General features: G+C 41.0%; 1 protein-coding gene across 1 annotated transcript in view; it reads left to right on the plus strand.

Annotated features, from left to right (window-relative positions):
• Window positions 1–24,958, plus strand: part of LOC106610530 (heparan sulfate glucosamine 3-O-sulfotransferase 3A1) — a 122,022-nt gene extending 97,064 nt beyond the window's left edge. Inside the window, exon 2 of the mRNA XM_014209920.2 lies at window positions 22,779–24,958. Coding sequence (XP_014065395.1) covers window positions 22,779–23,400 — 622 coding nt within the window. The 3' untranslated portion in view covers window positions 23,401–24,958. The remainder of the gene's footprint in view (window positions 1–22,778) is intronic.
• Window positions 24,959–25,961: the final 1,003 nt, after the last annotated feature.

A 25,961-nucleotide genomic window follows, 5' to 3' on the forward strand; every position in this document is an offset into this window, starting at 1 on the left:
TGAAATTACAGAGCCAGTGGTAAAGCTTCATATGACATCACCTACAGGTGAAACATTATTGTGTATTAAAGTAGCTACAGATGAAACACTACGGAGTATTAAAGTAGCTACAGATGAAACACTACGGAGTATTAAAGTAGCTACAGATTAAACACTATGGAGTGTTAAAGTAGCTACAGATGAAACACTATGGAGTATTAAAGTAGCTACAGATGAAACACTATGGTGTATTAAAGTAGGTACAGATGAAACACTACAGAGTATTAAAGTAGCTACAGATTAAACACTATGGAGTATTAAAGTAGCTACAGATGAAACAATATGGAGTTTTAAAGTAGCTACAGATGAAACACTTTGGCGTATTAAAGTAGCTACAGATGAAACAATATGGAGTATCAAAGTAGCTACAGATGAAACAATATGGAGTATTAAAGTAGCTACAGATGAAACACTACGGAGTATTAAAGTAGCTACAGATGAAACACTACGGAGTATTAAAGTAGCTACAGATGAAACACTATGGAGTATTAAAGTAGCTACAGATGAAACACTATGGTGTATTAAAGTAGGTACAGATGAAACACTATGGAGTATTAAAGTAGCTACAGATGAAACACTATGGTGTATTAAAGTAGGCTTGGGTAAGGCCAAAATGTCACAAATATGCCAACTTTGGAACATTATTTCTCAATTATGCTTTTATGCTTTTAGATATACAGTATGCCATTTAGTATGTCAATCTAAAGGCCATTTTATGGATCTTTTTTTTCGTACTCGTTAGAAATGGAATCACTCATGTGTTTGTAGGTCATTTTTTTGTCAAATGTTGTTTTCTTCAAAGTGCCAGTCAACTAGACTCAGTCTAGGGGTGGCAGGTAGCCTAGCGGTTAGAGTGTTGGGCCAGTAACTGAAAGGTTGCTAGATTGAATCCCCGAGCTGACAAGGTAAAAATATGTCGCTCTGCCCCTGAATAAGGCAGTTAACCCACTGTTCCTAGGCCGTCGTTGTAAATAACAATTTGTTCTTAACTGACTTGCCTAGTTAAATAAAAGTTAAATAAAAAATAAATAAATAAAAATAATTGCATGAGAAAGACATTTCAAATTGGCAATATAAGGACCGTATCTGGTATAGCTGAGCAAACCATAATGCTTAGACATTGGATCAGAACTCTAAAAGTAGCAGAGATCCCACTCCTGAACTTTGATATACCCATAGAGTATATTATGTTCAACAATATATTAAAGGGATACTTTGGGATTTTGGCAATGAAGCCCCTTCAAGGTGTGTCACAGCTGACAGGGGCACAAGGAGCGACACTAAACCCAAATGGAGTGTAGGATTTGGGGTTAAGCTCACACCTGTAATCTCTGACCCCTACCAGCATGATAAACGGATGGATCTCTCACCACCGGAGCTGTTGGACTACCATTGCCCAGTACCATAGCTTATACACCAACTACTAGCACAGCTATATCTAAATAACCGTGGGCTGGAATGAAAAGAAGATACATTTAATTTTATAGCTAGCTCACCTGTCCTTTTATTTTGTCATTCGTTGGATTTTACAGTTGGAATCCCTGATGTTTAGTAACATACATAAGAGGTTAGAGAAAACAGGTGTTTCTCCCACCATAGCATACTCCCCTCTCACATCACAGCTCCTATGCCAGCCCGGCCCAGTTCCAGTGCCTGGGGCATTTGCTGCCTCCAGGGTCAGTTGAGGTGCTACACTGTTACCAGAGAGGTTGACAGAGCAGTAAAGCAGCACGCCCAACAGAACCAACAGAACAGACGCAGGCAGACAGACATACCACCACACACAGCAGTCATTACTCTAAATCACTGACTGACCCTCCTCTCCCCAGCTCCATCCTCCTCATGACTTCAGCTAGAAACCAGTGACCTGGAAAATGTCTGCTAAGCAGAGCTATTCTCTCCCTCCCCTTCCCTCCCCTGCAAACAGCAGAAATACTGAGACACTTACCAGATGATTATCTGGTCACAACACCGGCCATGGCGGCCATGTGGAAAACACTCTGGGAGTGGATGAGTGGATGTACAGTATGCTTCACACTGGAATAGAAGAAAGAATCAAAGGCTTCTACATGGGGACAAGTGGACCGGGATGGTTCTTAGTGCCCCTCTATACCTCCATTGACAGACATGTACAGATGTAGGATCTTAAAACTTCTTTGGGATAGTGGGCGGCATTTTGACGTCCGGATGAAAAGCATGCCCAAAGTAAACTGCCTGCTACTCAGGCCCAGAAGCTAGGATATGCATATAATTGGTAGATTTGGATAGAAAACAGTCAAAAGTTTCTAAAACTGTTACAATTATGTCCGTGAGTATAACAAAACTTATTTGGCAGGCAAAACCCAGAGGACAAACCATCCAATATCTTTTGTTTTTAGTTCACTGTGTTTTCAATTGGGTTTCTATGGTAAACTAGATTTATGAGGCACCTGGTTGCAGTTCCTATGGCTTCCACTAGATGTCAACAGTCTTTAGAAATTGGTTGATGTTTTTCCTTTGAGAAATGAAAAAGTATGGCTATTCAGAATGAGAGTCAAGCCAAGTTAACTCTTTTGTTTGGGGCGCACGACCTGTAGCTCGCTCCACTTTGATTTTATCCGCTATTGAACACAGTATATTCCGTCTTAAATTGTATCGATTATTTACGTTTTAGGATACCTAAGGATGGATTAGGAAAGTTGTTTGAAATGTTTGGACAAAGTTTACAGGTAACTTATTTGATAATTTGTAGTCATGTTGGGCGAGTTGGAACCGGCGTTTTTCTGAATCAAACTCGCCAAATAAATGGACATTTTGGGGATATAAAAAAAGGAGTTTATCGAACAAAAGGACCATTTGTGATGTTTCTGGGACATATTGGAGTGCCAACAGAAGAAGATCTTCAAAGGTAAGGAATTAATTATATCGTTATTTCTGACTTTTGTGTTGCCACCTGCCTGGTTGAAAATTATTGTTATGCATTTGTATGGTGGGGTGCTGTCCTCAGATAATCACATGGTTTGCTTTTGCCATAATGCCTTTTTTGAAATCTGACACCGCGGCTGGATTAACAAGAAGGTAAGCTTTATTTTGACATATTGCATGTGTATTTTCAAGAATGTTAAATATTTACATTTCTGTAGTTTGAATTTGGCGCCCTGCACTTTCACTGGATGTTGGTCAGGTGGGACGCTACTGTCCCACCTAGCCTAGAGAGGTCTTTAATATGACCTGTATTGTTACAACAAAAATAATCCTACAGGATTTTAACGTTTAGTTCATAATGTTGCGGGATTGGTGGTTAGGCTATTAGCTGGTCAAATGAGGCTAAATTAAAAGTGGAGTACTGTTAATTTAACCGTGTGTTAGTGCAGTTTTTCATTTAACGATCAAATTAAGATCCTACATCTGTAGACGTAAATGAGGGACCCCCTTCTCTGCAGGTCACCAGACACACATTAATTGGACCAGACATTAGACCCAGTCCAACCCCAGACCCAGCCCAAGACCCAGACCCAGACGCAGCCACCATCCAAACCCAGCCCCAGTCCAACCCCAGCCCCAATCCAATCCAACCCCAGCCCCAGTCCAACCCCAGACCCAATCCAACCCCAGACCCAGACGCAGCCAGATGAACCCCATGAACCCCAGCCCCAGTCTAACTCCAGCCCCAGTCTAACTCCAGCCCCAGTCCAACCCCAGATCCAGTCCAACCCCAGACCCAGTCCAACCCCAGACCCAATCCAACCCCAGCCCCAGTCACCCTCCAGCCCCAGTCCAACCCCAGACCCAAGCCAACCCCAGCCCCAGTCCAACTCCAGACCCAGTCCAACTCCAGCCCCAGACCCAGTCCAACTCCACCCCAGTCCAACTCCAGCCCCAGTCCAACCCAGACCCAGTCCAACCACAGACCCAGTCCAACACCAGACCCAGTATAACCAGAGACCCAATCCAAACCCAGCCCCAGTCAAACCCCAGACCCTTTCTGATTGATCTGTGAGTAAAGCAGGAGGGATTTGCTTACTTGCTAGTTTAGTTTTTTAGTTATATATTTGTTTCTGTTCATAATTTGTGCTATACCTCAATATGTACTCTATGCAGCCTGAAAAATTGTATGTAGTGGGAGGGAGGGAGGGAGGGAGGGAGGGAGGGAGGGAGGGAGGGAGGGAGGGAGGGAGGGAGAATGAAGAGGAAGATGAGGAGTAGAAGGAGGAGGAATGGGTATTGGTACTGTATATATTTGTATTTATTAGGGATCCCCCATCATACAGTACCACTACCCACTCTTCCTCCTCATTTTTACCACTACATATATATCGGCTGCATGGGTTTTGTAAGCGAAGTAACATGGATGGAGGGAGGCAGGGGAAACAAAAGCCGTGATGCATCAGACCACTTGTGCCAAAGTACTCTTTTTATAGACAACCTTACAAAGGACTCATTGACTGATCTCCTCTAGCATTACCTTGTCCTTCAGAATGTGTTCAAACAGGGAATAGAGTAACCCCCAATGAGTTTTGGCAGGCTACGTTAGTAGAACCATATGAGGGTATTCTCACAGAGTACAATTTATGCCATGTTCTGTCGCACATACTTTCTCCATAAAAATGATGTTGGTTATTTGTTTGTGCTCTCATAAATTTCCCACTCAACCTGTCATGTTCATTTTCTAATGAAAATCTGACACCATAAATCATCAATTCACTTTCCACTTTCCGCCATATCTTTAAGTGAGTTTCAGCATCAAAATGTTAATATAAAAACTGCTTAGACTTACATACTGTATATCCTTACTCCATTCTGCTCTGTAGTCACGTTGTTTCATGAGTTGATGCCTGCTGTCTGTATTTCATGCATCAGTGTGTATGGGGAGTCATATTTTAGCAGTGCAAAGAAGACATCAAAGCAGCTCTTTGGAGATGCAGTAAATCTTAGGCACTTGGAAGGTACCTCGTTCGTTACATCACCTACGCTGCCAATAAAGTTTAATTAGACTGCATGCGGTTCCTGTTGGAATTGAAATAAATGCTCTTGTGTAGCCTACATGAACAACAGCCACTCTCTTTTCTCTTCCATGTATAGTCATCCCAGACCTGTGAATGAATCTATCATGGATCAACTTCAAACTCTATCCCCACTCAATCCCCAGTCTTTATTCCTTGGGAAGACATTTAGAGATGATTGTCTTTCTTTAGCATTGCAGAGTTTATTCAAACTACAAATCCTCCATATACTGAAATATGCATGGGAGCCAAACATCTGGAAAGTTCTGCTTTGTAGAAGAAGACCATGGGTATAGTTATTATTATATTACTATAATGGTTATGGTTATTATTATATTACAATAATGGTTATGGTTATTAATATATTACCATAAAGGTGATGGTTATTATTATGGTTATTAATGTGTTACTGTAATGGCTATGGTTATTAGTATGTGCATTATTATATTACTATACTGGTTATGGTTACAATAATGGTTATGATTATTATTATGTGTATTATTATACTACTATAATTGTTATGGCTGTTAATTATAACTAATGGTTATGGTTATAATTATGTGTATTATTATATTACTATACTGGTTATGGTTATTATTATGTGTATTATTATATTACTATAATGGTTATGGTTATTATTATGTGTATTATTATATTACTATACTGGTTATGTTTATTATTATGTTTATTATTATATTACTATAATGGTTACGAATATTCATATATTACTATAATGGTTATGGTTATTATTATTATGTGTATTAAATAACAATTATGGTAATTATCATGTTTGTTATTATATTACTATAATGGTTATGGTTATTACTATGTTTATTATTATATTACTGTAATGGTTATGGTTATTATTACGTTTTTTATTTTATTACTTTAATGGCTATGAATAGTATTATGTTTATTAATATACTATTCTGATACTATCCTGATACTATCCTAACACTATTCTGATTCTGTTCTGATTCTGTTCTGATACTGTCTTGATACTATCCTGATAATATCCTGATACTATCATGATGCTGTCCTCATACTATTCTGATACTAACCCGATACTGTCCTGACACTCTTCTGATACTGTCCTGATACTATCCTGATACTATCCTGAGAGTACCCTGATATTATCCTGATGTTATCCTGATACTATCCTGATACTATCCTAATACTATCCTGATACTATTCAGATACCATCCTGATACTATTCTGACACTATCTTGAAACTATCCTAAAACTATTTTGATAATATCCTGATACTAATCTGATACTATCTTGATACATTTCTGATACTATCCTGATACTATCCTGATACTGATCCTGATACTATCCTGATATTATTCAGATACAATCCTGATACTCTTCTGACACTATCCTGACACTATCTTGATACTATCCTAAAACTGTTTTGATTATATCCTGATACTATTCTAAAACTATCTTGATACTTTTCTGATACTATCCTTAAACTATCCCAATACTATCCTGTTTCTATTCTGATACATCCTGATACTACCCTGATACTATCTTGATACTATCTTGATACTATTCTGATAGTATCCTGATACTGTCCTGACACTATCCTGATACTATTCTCATACTATCCTGATACAATTCTCATACTATCCTGATACTATCATGATACTATCCTAATACTATCCTGATACTGTTCTGATTCCGTCCTGATACTCTCCTGATAGTATCATGATACTATCTCGATATTATCCTAAAACTATTTTGATAATATCCTGATACTATTCTAAAACTATCTTGATACTTTTCTGAAACTGTCCTTATACCACCCTGATACTATCTTGATACTATCTTGATACTATCTTGATACTATCTTGATACTATCTTGATACTATCTTGATAGTATCTTGATAGTATCTTGATAGTATCCTGATAGTATCCTGATAGTATCCTGATACTATTCTCATACTATCCTGATACTATTCTCATACTGTTCTGATTCTGTCCTGACACTCTCCTGATGGTATCATGATACTATCATGATACTATCCTATACCATTCTGATACTTACCCGATACTATCCTGATACTCTTCTGCTTATATCCTGATACTATTCTGACACGATCCTGATACTATCTTGATACTATCCTAAAACTATTTTGACTATATCCTGATACTATTCTGAAACTAACTTGATACTTTTCTGATAGTATTGGGATAGTTTATGGATACTATCTTGATGCTATCCTGATACTATTCTCATACTATCCTGATAATATTCTCATACTATCCTGATACTATCCTAATACTATCATGATACTATCCTAATACTATCCTGATACTGTTCTGACTCTGTCTTGATACTCTCCTGATTGTATCATGGTACTATCCTCATACCATTCTGATACTAACCCGATACTATCCTAATGCTCTTCTGATTTTATCCTGATACTATCTTAACACTATTCTGATAGTATCCTGATACTATCCTGATACCTTTCTCATACTATCCTGATAATATTATCATACTATCTATCCTGTTACTATCCTGATACTATCATGATACTATCCTTATACTATCCGGATATTGTTCTGATTCTATCCTGATACTCTCCTGATAGTATCATGACACTATCATGATACTATCCTCAAACTCTTCTGATTCTATCCTGATACGATTATGATACTATCTTGAAACTTATCTGATACTATCCTGATACTGATATAATACTGATCCTGATACTATCCTGATACTATTCAGAAACAATCCTGATTCTCTTCTGACACTATCCTGATACTATCTCGATACTATCATGATCATGATACATGATACCATCATGATACTATCCTCTAACCATTCTGATACTAACCTGATGCTATCCTGATACTCTTCTGATTCTATTCTGATACTATCTTGATACTATCTTGATACTATTCTGATAGTATCCTGATACTATCCTGATACTATTCAGAAACAATCCTGATTCTCTTCTGACACTATCCTGATACTATCTTGATACTTTTCTAAAACTATTTTGATTATATCCTGATACTATTCTGAAACTATCTTGATACTTTTCTATTACTATCCTTATACTATCCCGATACTATCATGATCATGATACATGATACTATCATGATACTATCCTCATACCATTCTGATACTAACCCGATACTATCCTGATACTCTTCTGATTCTATCCTGATACTATCCTCATACTTTTCTGATACTGTCCTGATACTATCCTTATACTATCCTGATAGTATCCCAATACTATCATAATACTATCCTCGTAATATTCTGATACTATCCTGATGCCATCATGTTACTATCCTGATACTATTCTCATGGTATCCTGATACTATCCTGATACTATCATGATACTATCCTAATACTATCCTGATACTGTTCTGATTATGTCCTGATACTCTCCAGATAGTATCATGTTACTATCATGATACTATCCTCATACCATTCTGGTACTTACCCGATACTATCCAGATACTCTTCTGATTCAATCCTGATACTTTCCTGATACTATTCTATTATTGTCCTGCTACTATCCTTATACTATCCTGATAGTATCCCGATACTATCATGATATTATCCTCATACTATTCTGATGCTATCCTGATACTATTCTGATACTATCCTGACACTATTCTGATACTTTTCTCATACTATTCTCATACATTCCTGATATGTTCATGAAACTATCCTAATTCTATCCTGATACTGATCTGATTCAGTCCTGATACTGTCCTGATACTCTCCTAAAACTATCTAGATACTCTCATGATACTATACCCATACTATTCTGTTACTAACCCGATACTATCCTGATACTATCATGATACTGTTCCGATACTGTCCTGATACTATCCTCGTACTATTCTGATACTATCCTGATACTATCTTGATACTATCCTGATAGTGTCCTGATACAATCCTGATACTGTCCTGATACTGTCCTGATACTGTCCTGATACTGTACTGATTCTATTCTGATTCTGTTCTTACTGTAATCAGGTTGCATTAACCTCAGTGGTTGGATTCCAAACTGCACCCTATTTCCTTTATTGTGCACTGTGCACTACACTTGACCAGGGCCCATAGGGCTCAGTGTGCCATTTGCAACACACCTTATATCTGATGCTTATGTTCAGGGGCTGGTGGATAGCCTCAAAGAACCACAGTCCCATTCCTGTACTCTGCACCTCCTTCAGTACCCCCCTTTCCCAAAACTCCCAGTTTTTCCAGAGATCTTGATTGGAATATTCTTGGAATCAGGAGGGAATAAGCAGGAAATCTGAATTCATCCAAACAGGATATCTGAAAAACCCTGGAATTTTTTGAAAGTTACCAGAATGTTGTAACTCTGCACTGCACATAGGAGAGCAGACCACGGACCAGGGTGATAGCCAGGCCACGGAGGTGATGGGGCAAAGAATTCCAGGCAGAAACATAGATATTGAAACAAACTATTTCAAAAATCTCTCTGCAATACAGCATGCAATAGAGCATGCTGGGAAATATGATAGTGATGGGTATGATGATGGGTGTGGTTTTGATTCAAAGTGATGTGTATTAGTTTTAGGCCCCAGTATTATGGTAAAACTAGGCCCTCAAAATAAGTCCTCACAAAATATGTATGGTATTATGTTAAATACAGTAAATATATTTTTTACAATAACATATTCGCTTAGGATCTCACTTGGTGAAGTCCATAAGACTGAAAATTAGTGCAACAACCATGTCTCTGTCACTAACAAGTACAGTCATGGGCGGTAACTGTTACAATAAACTCGAAAGGCAAGACACTCTGTGAAATATTTGAATAAGGCAGAGTGTTAATTTAACACTGTTCCGGTGTCAAAATGGGTCCACAGACTCAAAACCTTCAGTGTTGATTTAACACTCTTAGTGTAAATATATATTTTAAAACTGGAGAACTAACTGTGTGTAGGTGTGCTGCCTCACCCTGATCTTGTGACATGAGGCTGCCCGGTTAGAGTCACTCAGGATGCTAAGCCTTTTATACCTTGGAAGCATCTGCACCCTGAAGGGCAGGAAAGGCACATAAACCATGGAGGGACACTTCAAAGTGAAAGCTCTCTGTGTATCACACAGGTGGTTGGTGGCACCTTAATTGGGGAGGACGGGTCTCACATATATCAAACACATGGTGTCCATGTGTTTGATACAGTTACATTCACTCCATTCTTGACTTCCAGTCCTCCCCTCAGTAGCCTCCTGTGGTGGATAAATCTTGGCAAAACATAAACGATTTTAAACACATTTAGGTGTCATAGTGGAACCAAAAAGACACTGGCCAAATTGAACGTGGTCATTTTTTGGGTGAAACCAAATCCTCTGTTTTCAGGCTGGATATTGACATTTATTCAAATATCTTGACTTTCCCAGCATCAGAGCAAGAGGAAAATCTTGGAGAGAAGCTTAAGGGCGTGGTGAAGTCATCCACTTCACAGTCTGACAGCTGGCATCTCTCAGAAGCACTCTCACTCTGATAAACACATCTCTTTAGTGGCATCTCAGATGCCTCGTTTTCTTTAGCTGCATGGAGGTTAAACTGAGCATAATCTTTTACCTGCCTGTTTGTGAGACAGAAAAACGGTGCTGCCATCACATTAGGAAAGTAGCAAGTTTGGTGGCGGAGGATGGCTGTGGGGAGCCGAGGCCTATCTGCTACTGTGTGTCGCTTTATAAAGGCCCTGAGATTGAAAAGATGAGTAGGCCTCACCCTCCTCTCCTCTCATCTTTTCTTCCTCCCCATTTTGACCAGCCAGGGGACCTGACAGAGGCTGGGCCCGCCTCCTTCCCCTAGCACAGCTCAGTAGTTCCGTCATGGACAGTAAAATGCATCTGCCATGGGAGCAGCGCAGGCAGGCCACTTTGTCAGCACACACACACACACACACACCCTGGGCTTTAACCTCTTATGGCTAGGGGGCAGTATTTTCACGGCTGGATAAAAAACGTACCCGATTTAGTCTGGTTACTAATCCTACCCAGTAACTAGAATATGCATATACTTATTATATATGGATAGAAAACACCCTAAAGTTTCTAAAACTGTTTGAATGGTGTCTGTGAGTATAACAGAACTCAAATGGCAGGTCAAAACCTGAGAGATTCCTTTACAGGAAGTGGCCTGTCTGACCATTTCTGGAACCTCTTTGCCATCTCTATCTTTTACTAATGATCTCTGCTCTAACGTGACACTTCCTACGTCGTCCATAGGCGCTCAGAGCCCGGGAAAAAACAGAATGTCGTCATCCCAGCCCCAGGCTGAAACACATTATCGCCTTTCTCAAGTGGCCGATCAAGGGACTGTGGGCTTAGGCGCGTGACCTGGCCGCCCCCGTCTTTGTGATTTTTTTCCTCTGTTTGCCGAAAAGGAGATTCCCGGTCGGAATATTATCGCTTTTCTACGAGAAAAATTGCATAAAAATTGATTTTAAACAGCGGTTGACATGCTTTGAAGTACGGTAATGGAATAGTTTGAATTTTTTTGTCACGAATTGCGCCATGCGCACGACCCTTCTTTACCATTTCGGATAGTGTCTGGAACGCACGAACAAAATGCCGCTATTCGGATATAACGATGGATTATTTTGGACCAAACCAACATTTGTTATTGAAGTAGCAGTCCTGGGAGTGCATTCTGACGAAGACAACAAAGGTAATGAAACTTTTGTAATAGTAAATCGGAGTTTGATCAGGGCTAAACTTGGTCGGTGTCTAAATGGCTAGCCGTGATGGCTGGGCTATCTACTGAGAATATTGCAAAATGTGCTTTCACCGAAAAGCTATTTTAAAATCGGACATATCGAGTGCATAGAGGAGTTCTGTATCTATAATTCTTAAAATAATTGTTATGTTTTTTGTGAACGTTTATCGTGAGTAATTTAGTAAATTCACCGGATGTTTGCGGGGGTATGCTAGTTCTGAACGTCACATGCTAATGTAAAAAGCTGGTTTTTTATATAAATATGAACTCGATTGAACAAAACATGCATGCATTGTATAACATAATGTCCTAGGGTTGTCATCTGATGAAGATCATCAAAGGTTAGTGCTGCATTTAGCTGTGGTTTTGTTTTTTGTGACATTATATGCTAGCTTGAAAAATGGGTGTCTGATTATTTCTGGCTTGGTACTCTGCTGACATAATCTAATGTTTTGCTTTCGCTGTAAAGCCTTTTTGAAATCGGACAGTGTGGTTAGATAAAGGAGAGTCTTGTCTTTAAAATGCTGTGAAATAGTCATATGTTTGAAAAATTGAAGTTTTTGTATTTTTGAGGAATTTGTAATTCGCGCCACACCTATCATTGGATATTGGAGCAGGTGTTCCGCTAGCGGAACGTCTAGATGTAAGACGTTTTAAGCAGAGCCACACCAGCAGAGTGATAGAGAGAGCTAGGATGAATAATTGAAGTGTGCATTCTGCAGAGGCTCTAAATGGCTGGGAGAAGGAGACGTTAATGATTCATGGGCTGCTTTTATCTGCTTTGGTTCAGGTCACTGTCCTGAAGGCACTCGGGGCAGCGGAGGAGAGGCGAGGGTGGAGAAGGAAGGGGAGACAGGGGAGAGAAGCTGGAAAGGTGGGGTGTCATGGCCGAATAGATTTTGTGAAAAATGGGCCCGCACAGATTAAGAAATATTGCCAAAGAAAATGTTAAAGCAAATATTAAGGCTGAGCGGCCTTCCCACTTTAACTTTTTTGCTGTAAATATTTGAGGTGGGATTTATGGGTATTCTTTCATCACCAGGATTTCATTTCCTAGGCTTTGTCCCAAATGGCACCCTATTCCCTACATAGTACACTGGTTTTGACCAGAAGTCTAAAGTAGTGCACAATATAGGGAATGTGATGCCATTGTGGAAACAGCCCTTGAGTCCAACAGGACTCAAGGGCTTTTGCTGTGACTACCATGTCTCTGCTATGGTCTGTTCACTCATCTGCAGCTGTTTAGAAGGCGCCCCGAAACATAGGGTTTCTCTTTTCCAAATCAAGTGTCCAATAAATGTGATATTAAAACTGAGAAGAAAAAAAATCTCTAATCACAATATTATGCGGCCTGATACGAACACTTTTCATTTTTAATATCTACTGAATAAGAAACAGCGAATATGTCCATGCAGCAATTAATCAAATTGTGGTTCTAAAATAGTCTATTTGATGACGTTCCAGATCCAGATTCAGATAAGCTTAGAAACATGTTCTTCCACTGCTGCGTGTCACGAACGAAGGATGAGTTTTTTTCTGCTTTGGAAAGGTTGTTAACGCTGTTGTATTTTTATAGTGGTACAGGGCATTCAGGGCCGGCTCCAAGCATAAGAGACAAAAGCTTTTTGGGGAACTCAGTCGGGGTCTCAACTACTGTAGAGAGTAAGAATAGTAGAATACATCAGATGCAATTTAGAAATGTGGTTGTTCATCATTCGGCAGGTTTTCTCTTGTTATGTCAGTCACAGACAGTCACTCACTGACTACCTATGATTTGTTAGATGCCATATTGTATTATTAAACATGTCAGCTAACAATGGTAGTTAGTCTAGCCAGGTATCTAAACTTGTTGTAATCATGACCAAATGCTGACCAGGCACGTCCCCTGGGCCCTGACCTCCAGTGGGCCCCCATTGATTTTGTTAGTCATTCTCACTCAGATATCAGATTAACATAACAAAAATCATGCCTAAATGTGTAGAACTGAAGGAATTTAGCTGAAAACTGCAATATTTTACTTGTGATGCGCCCTGGTCAAAAGTAGTGCACTATATAATCAGGGAATAGGCTGCATTAGGAAACACTACCGTAGAACAGATATCGCTCCCACGCACTACACAACTCTCAATACTCTGACACACTACACAACTATCAATACTCTGACATGCTACACAACTATCAATACGCTGATGCACTACACCCCTATCAATACTCCCACACACTACACAGCTATCAATACTCTGACACACTGCACAACTATCAATACTCTGATGCACTACACAACTATCAATACTCTGATTTTATTTTTATTTTTTATTTCACCTTTATTTAACCAGGTTGGCTGGTTGAGAGCAAGTTCTCATTTGCAACTGCAACCTGGCCAAGATAAAGCAAAGCAGTTAGACACATACAACAACACAGAATTACACATGGAATAAACAAACATACAATCAATAATACAGTAGGAAAATCTATATACAGCATGTGCAAATGAGGTAGGATAAGAGAGGTAAGGCAATACATAGGCCATGGTGGTGAAGTAATTACAATATAGCAATTAAACACAAGAATGGTAGAATGTGCAGAAGATGAATGTGCAAGTAGAGGTATTGGGGTGCAAAGGAGCAAGATAAATAAATAAATACAGTATGGGGATGAGGTAGATTGGATGGGCTATTTACAGATGAGCTATGTACAGGTTCAGTGATCTGTGAGCTGCTCTGACAGCTAGTGCTTAAAGCTAGTGAGGGAGGTAAGTGTCTCCAGCTTTAGTGATTTTTCAGTTCGTTCCAGTCATTGGCAGCAGAGAACTGAAAGGAGAGGCGGCCAAAGGAGTAATTGGCTTTGGGGGTGACCAGTGAGATATACCTGCTGGAGCGCGTGCTACGGGTGGGTGCTGCTATGGTGACCAGTGAGCTGAGATAAGGCAGGGCTTTACCTAGCAGAGATTTGTAGATGACCTGGAGCCAGTGGGTTTGGCGACGAGTATGAAGCGAGGGCCAGCCAACGAGAACGTACAGGTCGCAGTGGTGGGTAGTATATGGAGCTTTGGTGACAGAAAGGATGGCACTGTGATAGACTGCATCCAATTTGTTGAGTAGAGTGTTGGAGGCTATTTTGTAAATGAAATCTCCGAAGTCGAGGATCGGTAGGATGGTCAGTTTTACGAGGGTATGTTTGGCAGCATGAGTGAAGGATGCTTTGTTGTGACGTAGGAAGCCGATTCTAGATTTAATTTTGGATTGGAGATTTTTAAAGTGAGTCTGGAAGGAGAGTTTACAGTCTAACCAGACACCTAGGTATTTGTAGTTGTCCACATATTCTCAGTCAGAACCGTCCAGAGTAGTGATGCTGGATCGGCGGGCGGGTGCGGGCAGCAATCGGTTGAAGAGCATTTAGTTTTACTTGCATTTAAGAGCAGTTGGAGGCCACGGAAGTAGAGTTGTATGGCATTGAAGCTCATCTGGAGGTTAGTTAACCTGTTAGGGCTAGGGGGCAGTATTTACACGGCCGGATAAAAAACGTACCCGATTTAATCTAGTTATTACTACTGCCCAGAAACTAGAATATGCATATAATTATTGGCTTTGGATAGAAAACACCCTAAAGTTTCTAAAACTGTTTGAATGGTGTCTGTGAGTATAACAGAACTCATATGGCAGGCAAAAACCTGAGAAGATTCTGTACAGGAAGTGCCCTCTCTGACCATTCCTTGAGCTTCTTGACTCTTTTTATTGAAAACTTAGGATCTTTGCTGTAACATGACACTTCCTACAGCTCCCATAGGCTCTCAGAACCCGGGAAAAAGCTGAATGATGTCGAGGCAGGCCCTGGCTGAAAAACATTAGCGCGTTTGGATAGTGGTCGGTCAGAGTACTATGAGACTGAGGCGTGTGCACGAGGCGACCCCATGTTTTTATTTTCTCTCTCTTTGTACTAAAACACAGATTCCCGGTCGGAATATTATCGCTTTTTTACGAGAAAAATGGCATAAAAATTGATTTTAAACAGCGGTTGACATGCTTCGAAGTACGGTAATGGAATATTTAGAATTCTTTTGTCACGAAACGCGTCGTGCGCATCACCCTTCTTTACACTTCGGATAGTGTCTTGAACGCACAAACAAAACAGAGGATATTTGAACATAACTATGGATTATTTTGAACCAAACCAACATTTGTTATTGAAGTAGAAGTCCTGGGAGTGCATTCTGACGAAGAACAGCAAAGGTAATAACATTTTTCTTATAGTAAATCTGACTTTGGTGAGGGCTAAACTTGGTGGGTGTCTAAATAGCTAGCCCTGTGATGCCGGGCTATCTACTTAGAATATTGCAAAATGTGCTTTCACCGAAAAGCTATTTTAAAATCGGACATAGCGAGTGCATAGAGGAGTTCTGTATCTACAATTCTTAAAATAATTGTTATGTTTTTTGTGAACGTTTATCGTGAGTAATTTAGTAAATTCACCGGAAGTTTGCGGGGGGTATGCTAGTTCTGAACGTCACATGCTAATGTAAAAAGCTGGTTTTTGATATAAATATGAACTTGATTGAACAAAACATGCATGTATTGTTTAACATAATGTCCTAGGTGTGTCATCTGATGAAGATCATCAAAGGTTAGTGCTGCATTTAGCTGTGGTTTGGGTTTATGTGACATTATATGCTAGCTTGAAAAATGGGTGTCTGATTATTTCTGGCTGGGTACTCTGCTGACATAATCTAATGTTTTGCTTTCGTTGTAAAGCCTTTTTGAAATCGGACAGTGTGGTTAGATTAACGAGAGTCTTGTCTTTAAAATGGTGTAAAATAGTCATATGTTTGAGAAATTGAAATATTAGCATTTCTAAGGTATTTGAATAACGCGCCACAGGATTCCACTGACTGTTACGTAGGTGAGACGATTTCGTCCCACCGACCCTAGAGAGGTTAACACAGTGTCCAAAGAAGGGCTAGAGGTATACAGAATGTTGTCGTCTGCGTAGAGCTGGATCAAAGAATCACCAGCGGCAAGAGCTACATCAATGATGTATTCAGAGAAGAGAGTCGGCCCGAGAATTGAACCCTGTGGCACCCCCATAGAGACTACCAGAGGTCCAGACAACAGGCCCTCCAATTTCACACACTGAACTCTATCAGAGAAGTAATTGGTGAAATAGGTGAGGCAATAATTTGAGAAACCAAGGCTGTTGAGTCTGCCAATAAGAATGTTGTGATTGACAGAGTCGAAAGCCTTAGCCAGGTCGATGAATACGGCTGCACAGTAATGTCTCTTATCGATTGCGGTTATGATATCGTTTAGGACCTTGAGCATGGCTGAGGTGCACCGATGACCAGCTCTGAAACCAGATTGCATAGCGGAGAGGGTACGGTGGGATTCAAAATGGTCAGTAATCTGTTTGTTATCTTGGCTTTCGAAAAACTTAGAAAGGCAGGGTAGAATAGATATTGGTCTGTAGCAGTTTGGGTCTAGACTGTCTCCCCCTTTGAAGAGGGGGATGACCGCGACAGCTTTCGAATCTATGGGAATCTCAGACGATACGAAAGAGAGGTTGAACAGGCTAGTAATAGGGCTTGCAACAATTTCGGAAGATAATTTTAGAAAGAGAGGGTCCAGATTGTCTAGCCTGGCTTATTTGTTGGGGTCCAGATTTTGCAGCTCTTTCAGAACATCAGCTATCTGGATTTGGGTGCAGGAGAAGTGGATGAGGTTTGGGCGAGTTGCTGTGGGGAGCGCAGGGCTGTTGACCGGGGTAGGGGTAGCCAGGTGGAAAGCATGGCCAGCCGTAGAAAAATGCTTATTGAAATACTCAATTATAGTGGATTTATCGGTGGTGACAGTGTTTCCTAACCTCGGTGCAGTGGGCAGCTGGGAGGAGGTGCTCTTATTCTCCATGGACTTTACAGTGTCCCAGAATTGTTTTGAGTTTGTGCTACAAGATGCACATTTCTGTTTGAAAAAGCTAGCCTTAGCTTTCCTAACTGCCTGTATCTATTTACTCCTAACTTCCTTGAAAAGTTGCATATCATGGGGGCTGTTCGATGCTAATGCAGAACGCCAAAGGATGTTTTTGTGCTAGTCAACGGCAGTCAGGTCTGGAGAGAACCAAGGGCTATCTCTGTTCCTGGTCCTACATTTTTTGAATGGGGCATGCTTATTTAAGATGGTGAGGAAGGCACTTTTAAAGAATTTCCAGGCATCCTCTACTGACTGGATGAGGTCAATATCCTTCCAGGATACCCGGATCAGGTCGTTTAGAAAGGCCTGCTCGCTGAAGTGTTTTAGGGACCGTTTGACAGTGATGAGGGGTGGTCATTTGACCACAGACCCAATACGAACGCAGGCAATGAGGCAGTGATCTCTGAGATCTTTGTTGAAGACAGCAGAGGTGTATTTGGAGGGCTAGTTGATTAGGATGATATCTATGAGTGTGCCCGTGTTTACGGATTTGGGGTTGTACCTGGTGGTTCATTGATAATTTGTGTGAAATTGAGGGCATCAAGCTTAGATTGTGGGATGGCCGGGGTGTTAAGCATGTCACAGTTTAGGTCACCTAGTAGCACGAGCTCTGAAGATAGATGGGGGGCAATCAATTCACATATGATGTCTAGGTCACAGCTGGGGGCAGAGGGTGGTCTATAGCAAGCGGCAACAGTAGACTTGCGGCAACAGTAGACAGAGACTTGTTTCTGGAAAGATGGGTTTTTAAAAGTAGTAGTTCAAATTGTTTGGGAACAGACCTGGATAGTAAGACAGAACTCTGCAGGCTATCTCTGCAGTAGATTGCAACACCGCCCCCTTTGGCAGTTCTATCTTGTCGGAAAATGTTATAGTTAGGGATGGAAATTTCCGGGTTTTTGGTGGTCTTCCTAAGCCAGGACATCCGGGTTGGCAGAGTTTGCTAAAGCAGTGAATAAATCAACCTGAGGGAGGAGGCTTCTAATGTTAACCTCTATGGGCTAGGTGGGACGCTTGCGTCCCACCTACGTAACAGCCACTGCCAGCCTGTGGCGCGATTTTCAAAACCTTAAAAATCCTATTACTTCAATTTCTCAAACATATGACTATTTTACAGCCATTTAAAGACAAGACTCTCGTTAATCTAACCACACTGTCCGATTTCAAAAAGGCTTTACAACGAAAGCAAAACATTAGATTATGTCAGCAGAGTACCAAGCCAGAAATAATCAGACACCCATTTTTCAAGCCAGCATATAATGTCACCAAAACCCAGAAGACAGCTAAATGCAGCACTCACCTTTGATGATCTTCATCAGATGACAACCCTAGGACATTATGTTATACAATACATGCATGTTTTGTTCAATCAAGTTCATATTTATATAAAAAACAGCTTTTTACATTAGCATGTGACGTTCAGAACTAGCATACCCCCGCAAACTTCCGGGGAATTCGCTAACATTTTACTAAATTACTCACGATAAACGTTCACAAAAAGCATAACAATTATTTTAAGAATTATAGATACAGACCTCCTCTATGCACTCGATATGTCCGATTTTAAAATAGCTTTTTGGTGAAAGCACATTTTGTAATATTCTAAGTACATAGCCCAGGCATCACGGGCTCGCTATTTAGACACCCAGCAAGTTTAGCACTCACCATAATCATATTTACTATTATAGAAGTTTGATTACCTTTTGTTGTCTTCGTCAGAATGCACACCCAGGACTGCTACTTCAATAACAAATGTTGGTTTGGTCCAAAATAATCCATCGTTATATCCGAATAGCGGCGTTTTGTTCGTGCGTTCGAGACACTATCCGAAATAGTAAAGAAGTGTCGCGCGCATGGCGCAATTCGTGACAATAAAATTCGAAATATTCCATTACCGTACTTCGAAGCATGTCAACCGCTGTTTAAAATCAATTTTTACGACATTTTTCTCGTAGAAAAGCGATAATATTCCGACAGGGAATCTCCTTTTCGGCAAACAGAGGAAAAAATCCCAAAGGCGGGGGCGGTCGGGGTCACGCGCATAAGCCCAGTGTCCCTTGATTGGCCACTTGAGAAAGGCGATAATGTGTTTCAGCCTGGGGCTGGAATGACGACATTCTGTTTTTTCCCGGGCTCTGAGCGCCTATGGACGACGTGGGAAATGTCACGTTAGAGCAGAGATCCTTAGTAAATGATAGAGATGGAAAAGAAGTTCAAGAAATGGTCAGACAGGCCACTTCCTGTAAAGGAATCTCTCAGGTTTTGACCTGCCATTTGAGTTCTGTTATACTCACAGACACCATTCAAACAGTTTTAGAAAATTTAGGGTGTTTTCTATCCATATGTAATAAGTATATGCATATTCTAGTTACTGGGTAGGAGTGGTAACCAGATTAAATCGGGTATGTTTTTTATCCAGCCGTGTCAATACTGCCCCCTAGCCCTAACAGGTTAACATGCACCTGGGGAGTAGGAGTGGAGCTAGGCACTGTAGTGCCTGGATTAACCTCTACATCACCAGAGGAACAGAGGAGGACTAGGATGAGGGTACGGCTAAAGGCTATCAGGACTGGTCGTTTAGTGCGTTCAGAGCAGAGAGTATAAGGAGCAGGTTTCTGGGTGTGAGAGAATAGATTAAAGGCATATTGCACAGACAGAGGTATGGTAGGCTGTGGGTACATTGGAGGTAACCCTAGGCATTGAGTAATGATGAGAGCGATATTGTCTCTAGAGACGTTTAAACCAGGTGATGTCACTGCATATGTGGGAGGTGGAACTAAGTGGTAGGTTAATCTTACATCTAGACGTTCCGCTAGCGGAACACCTGCTCCAATATCCAATGATAGGCGTGGCGCGAATTACAAATTCCTCAAAAATACAAAAACTTCAATTTTTCAAACATATGACTATTTTACAGCATTTTAAAGACAAGACTCTCCTTTATCTAACCACACTGTCCGATTTCAAAAAGGCTTTACAGTGAAAGCAAAACATTAGATTATGTCAGCAGAGTACCCAGCCAGAAATAATCAGACACCCATTTTTCAAGCTAGCATATAATGTCACAAAAAACAAAACCACAGCTAAATGCAGCACTAACCTTTGATGATCTTCATCAGATGACACGCCTAGGACATTATGTTATACAATACATGCATGTTTTGTTCAATCAAGTTCATATTTATATCAAAAAACTGCTTTTTACATTAGCATGTGACGTTCACAACTAGCATTCCCACCGAACACTTCCGGTGAATTTACTAAATTACTCACGATAAACATTCACAAAAAACATAACAATTATTTTAAGAATTATAGATACAGAACTCCTTTGTGCAATTGAGGTGTCCGATTTTAAAATAGCTTTTCGGTGAAAGCACATTTTGCAATATTCTGAGTAGATAGCCCAGCCATCACGCCTAGCTATTTTGACACCCACCAAGTTTAGCCCTGACCAAACTCCGATTTACTATTAGAAAAGTTTGATTACCTTTGGTGTTCTTCGTCAGAATGCACTCCCAGGACTTCTACTTCAATAACAAATGTTGGTTTGGTTCAAAATAATCCATAGTTATATCCAAATAGCGGCGTTTTGTTCGTGCGTTCAAGACACTATCCAAGGGTAACGAAGGGTCACGCGCACGACGCATTTCATGACAAAAAAATTCTAAATATTCCATTACCGTACTTCGAAGCATGTCAACCGCTGTTTAAAATCAATTTTTATGCAATTTTTTTCTCGTAAAAAAGTGATAATATTCCGACCGGGAGTGGTGGTTTTCGTTCAAAGACGAAAGAATAAAAACATGGAGTCGACTCGTGCACGAGCCTCAGTCTCATAGTACTCTGACCGGCCACTATCCAAATGCGCTAATGTTTTTCAGCCAGGGCCTGCAAAGCCACGATTCAGCTTTTTGCCCCCTTCTGAGAGCCCATGGGAGCCATAGGAAGTGTCACGTAACAGCAGAGATCCCCTGTATTGGATAGAGATAATCAAGAAGGCCAAGAAAGGGTCAGACAGGGTACTTCCTGTACAGAATCTTCTCAGGTTTTGACCTGCCAAATGAGTTCTGTTATACTCACAGACACCATTCAAACAGTTTTAGAAACTTTGGAGTGTTTTCTATCCAAAGCTAATAATTATATGCATATTCTAGTTTCTGGGCAGGAGTAATAATCACATTAAATCGGGTACGTTTTTTATCCGGCCGTGAAAATACTGCCCCTTAGCCCTAACAGGTTAAGGCATATTGAGCAGGGCTAGAGTCTCTCCAGTGAAATAAGACAATAATCACTAACCAGGACGGTAATGGACAAGGCATATTGATATTAGGGAGAGGCATGCGTAGTCGAGTGATCAATAGGGGTCCAGTGAGTGGTTGGGCTGGCAGGAGACACAGCGATTCAGACAGCTAGCAGGCCGTCGCTAGCAAGCTAGCAGACCGGGGCAAGCAAGCTAGCAGACCGGGGCTAGCAAGCTAGCAGACCGGCGTTAGCAAGCTAGCAGAAGGGCCTTAGAGGGACGACGCGATGTAGAAGCCAGTTAAGTACCCCCTCGAGCAGATTACGTCGTAGTCCAGTCGTGGTCGTCGTAGTGCAGTCGCAATGAACTACACATCTATCAATGCTCTCAGACGCACTACACAACTATCAATAATCTGACGCCCTACACAACTATCAATACTCTGATGCACTACACAACTATCAAAACTCTGACTCACTTTACAACTGTCAATGCTCTGATGCACTACACAGCTATCAATACTCTGACACACTACACATCTATCAATACTCTCAGATGCACTACACAACTATCAACAAGTGTAGATGTGATACTGTACATTTGGCCCTGCTTTTCTGGCTGGTTTTAAAGCTTGCAGACTCTGTAGCTGCATGATAAAGAAAATTCAAGTCAAATCCAATGAAAATAAAGTGTTAGATGTGTTTGTTTTGGGTTTTCTCAGTCTCACATGTGTGTTGTACTTGTTGTTCTTGTCAAAGTTTATACGTAGGTCTGACAGTCAGTCAATCATGGTCTTCTCAACGTATCCCTCTCCTCTCTTCAGGGAGTTGATGCCCAAGACCCTGGAGGGCCAGATCACCATGGAGAAGACCCCCAGCTACTTTGTGACCAGAGAGGCCCCGGCCCGGATCTCCGCCATGTCCCGGGACACCAAGCTGATCGTGGTTGTGAGGGACCCCATCACCAGGGCCATCTCTGACTACACACAGACGCTGTCCAAGAACCCAAATATTCCCACCTTCGAGAGCTTGACCTTCAAAAACAGGACTACGCGGCTCATCGACACATCCTGGAGCGCCATCCAGATCGGCATCTATGCCAAGCACCTAGACAACTGGCTGCAGTACTTCCCCATGGGCCAGATCCTGTTTGTGAGCGGGGAGCGTCTGATCAGCGACCCGGCCGGAGAGCTGGGCCGGGTGCAGGACTTCCTGGGACTCAAGAGGATCATCACAGACAAACACTTCTACTTCAACCAGACCAAGGGCTTCTCCTGCCTCAAGAAGGCTGAGGGCAGCAGCAAGCCCCACTGCCTGGGAAAAACCAAAGGGCGGATCCACCCCAACATCCACCCAGAGGTGGTGCAGAGGCTACGGGACTTCTACAGGCCTTTCAACATGAAGTTCTACCAGATGACGGGACGTATGTTTGGTTGGGACGACTGATTTTGCATTGGTGGATTTACATTTTAGTCATTTAGCAGATACTCATATTGAGTGACTTACAGGAGCAATTATAGTTAAGTGCCTTGGTCAACAGATTGTCCACCTAGTCGGCTCAGGGATTCAAACCAGCGATCTTTCAGTTACTGGTCCAACACTCTTAACCGCTAAGCTACCTGCCGCCCCAGAATACAGATGACCAGAGAACACAGATGACTGTTGACACTGTAGTATAACCGTGGGACAGCAACAACACTAAGCCTAGAGGCATTATGTGTCTGTGAGAGCGGGGAAAAAGCCTTATCTGCTCTTACTGGCAATCCAGATACTTAACGTGTTTACTGTGTCTCAGAACCAATATCAGCTGAGGCTGGTTGAAGGAAATGGAGCCGGATTATCCCTTATAGTGCATGTGGTGGTTCTAATACAGAGAGATACTGCATCTCTACCTCTCCCTGTAGTTCCTGTCAGAGGGCTTTCTGTTTTGGAACCTTTCAGTGTTGCAAAAGACAAATATGTTGTTACTGTATAGGAGGTTATATGAAATCACACAGAGACTTTGGATAAAAAGTCTGAGTGATTCTATACCATATTTTAAAGCAAACCCAGATGCTATTCAAAGATTTGCATTTTCTAGAAACATTTTGAAAAGTTAAAAATACATGTAATTTATTTAAGATGGTGTACACATGCAGTATATAATATACATGTTGATATGCTTTATGTTTTCTGTGCTTATAGAATGTTGTTTTATACTGTACACATTGTTTTTCTTTATCATGTTTATTTAGGTTATTCATTTTAATCTGTATATGCGATTCCCGCACTATTTTCCTGCTGAGCTTCTAATTATAACCCTGCGAAGGTTTGTTATTCTGAGGGCAGTTTCCCCACGCTGAGTTAATGGAGTTGATTGAATTACAGTGTAGAGAGCGAGACAGAGTAAAGATAGCACTCAATGGAAGTGTCCAGTGGCAGCCTATTCTCTATAGAATGCACTACTTTTGACCAGGGCCCATGGGAATAGGGTGCCATTTGACCAGCATCCATAGGGAATAGGGTGACATTTGACTAGGGCCCATAGGGAATAGGGTGCTATTTGGGATGCATAGTGAATCAACTGTTGTATCAGTAACAGCAACTCCTCAACTAATGTTATAATGAGACCTCTAGTGGGCCTAACCAAACGATTTCTCAGATTTCCTCTTTATCATGCCTCCTTGTGAACTGAAAACAGTTGCTGTCATCCAGCCTTTCCTTGCCTAGGAGGCATCCGTGGATGGAGGTGTCTCTCTGTGTCTTTATAAAGGAGCCAGAGAACAATTGTGAAGTTGTGTTTTTGATTTGTATCTGCCTGGTTGTGAGCTTCCAAAGAGCCTCTCCCCTTTCAAATGTTCCTCAAAGGGAAACTTCATCATGCTCAGTGTTTTCAATATGAGTTCAGGGGGAAACATATCAATTTGCCATCACTCTTTATCATACGTACGTTATAATTTTGTCTATTTCATTTGAAGTCATGTTGGATTTCTAATCACACTTTATAAACAGTTCTATAAACATATGGTGAGTGACATTTGTGAAGTCCTGATCCTGCCTTATCATCCTCACCAGTGGGCCTGTTGGTATGCTTCAGAACAGTCACTCAATGGACCACAGTACAGCAGATGTATTCCTATGAGGTTACAGTGTTAAGGTACTGTTGCGTCAAAGTTATTTTGAGTAAAGGCTTATTTACACAGCAAAGAACTACAACTAGCTAGGCGAAATGGTGATCCTGCGTAGCAAAGATCTGTGTGCAGCCCCTCAATTATAAACCCTCTCCCATCTCCCCACTACACCTTCTCTAGTTGTCTCTGCTCATCTCTACCAAGCTTACAGGATGTCAAAGGAGGCTCCAGGGGCGGAAATCCCGGGGGGGACGGGGGGGACACGACCCCCCCTTCCTGGGAAAAATATGATTTGTCCCCCCCGAATATATCACTGAAACATAACTATGTAATTTAAATAATATTAATAATACACAATGAAAGCAATTGTGCTGATTATAGACACTTAACCTGTTAGGGCTAGGGGGCAGCATTTGCACGTCTGGATAAAAAAAATGTACCCGATTTAATCTGGTTACTAATCCTACCCAGTAACTAGAATATGCATATACTTATTATATATGGATAGAAAACACTCTAAAGTTTCTAAAACTGTTTGAATGGTGTCTGTGAGTATAACAGAACTCATTTGGCAGGCAAAACCCTGAGACATTTTCTGACAGGAAGTGGATACCTGATGTGTTGTATTACCTTTAAACCTATCCCATTGAAAAACACAGGGGCTGAGGAATATTTTGGCACTTCCTATTGCTTCCACTAGATGTCACCAGCCTTTACAAAGTTTTTTGAGTCTTCTGGAGGGAGATCTGACCGAACAAGAGCCATGGAACGATGATGTCCCATTAGACACCTGGCGCGCGAGTTCATGTTGGGTACCCTCGTTCCAATACGTTATAAAAGAGTATGCATTCGTCCACCTTGAATATTATTCATGTTCTGGTTAAAAAAGGCCCTAAT

The sequence above is a fragment of the Salmo salar genome, chromosome ssa01 (assembly GCF_905237065.1).
Source record: "Salmo salar chromosome ssa01, Ssal_v3.1, whole genome shotgun sequence".
Classification (NCBI taxonomy): domain Eukaryota; kingdom Metazoa; phylum Chordata; class Actinopteri; order Salmoniformes; family Salmonidae; genus Salmo; species Salmo salar.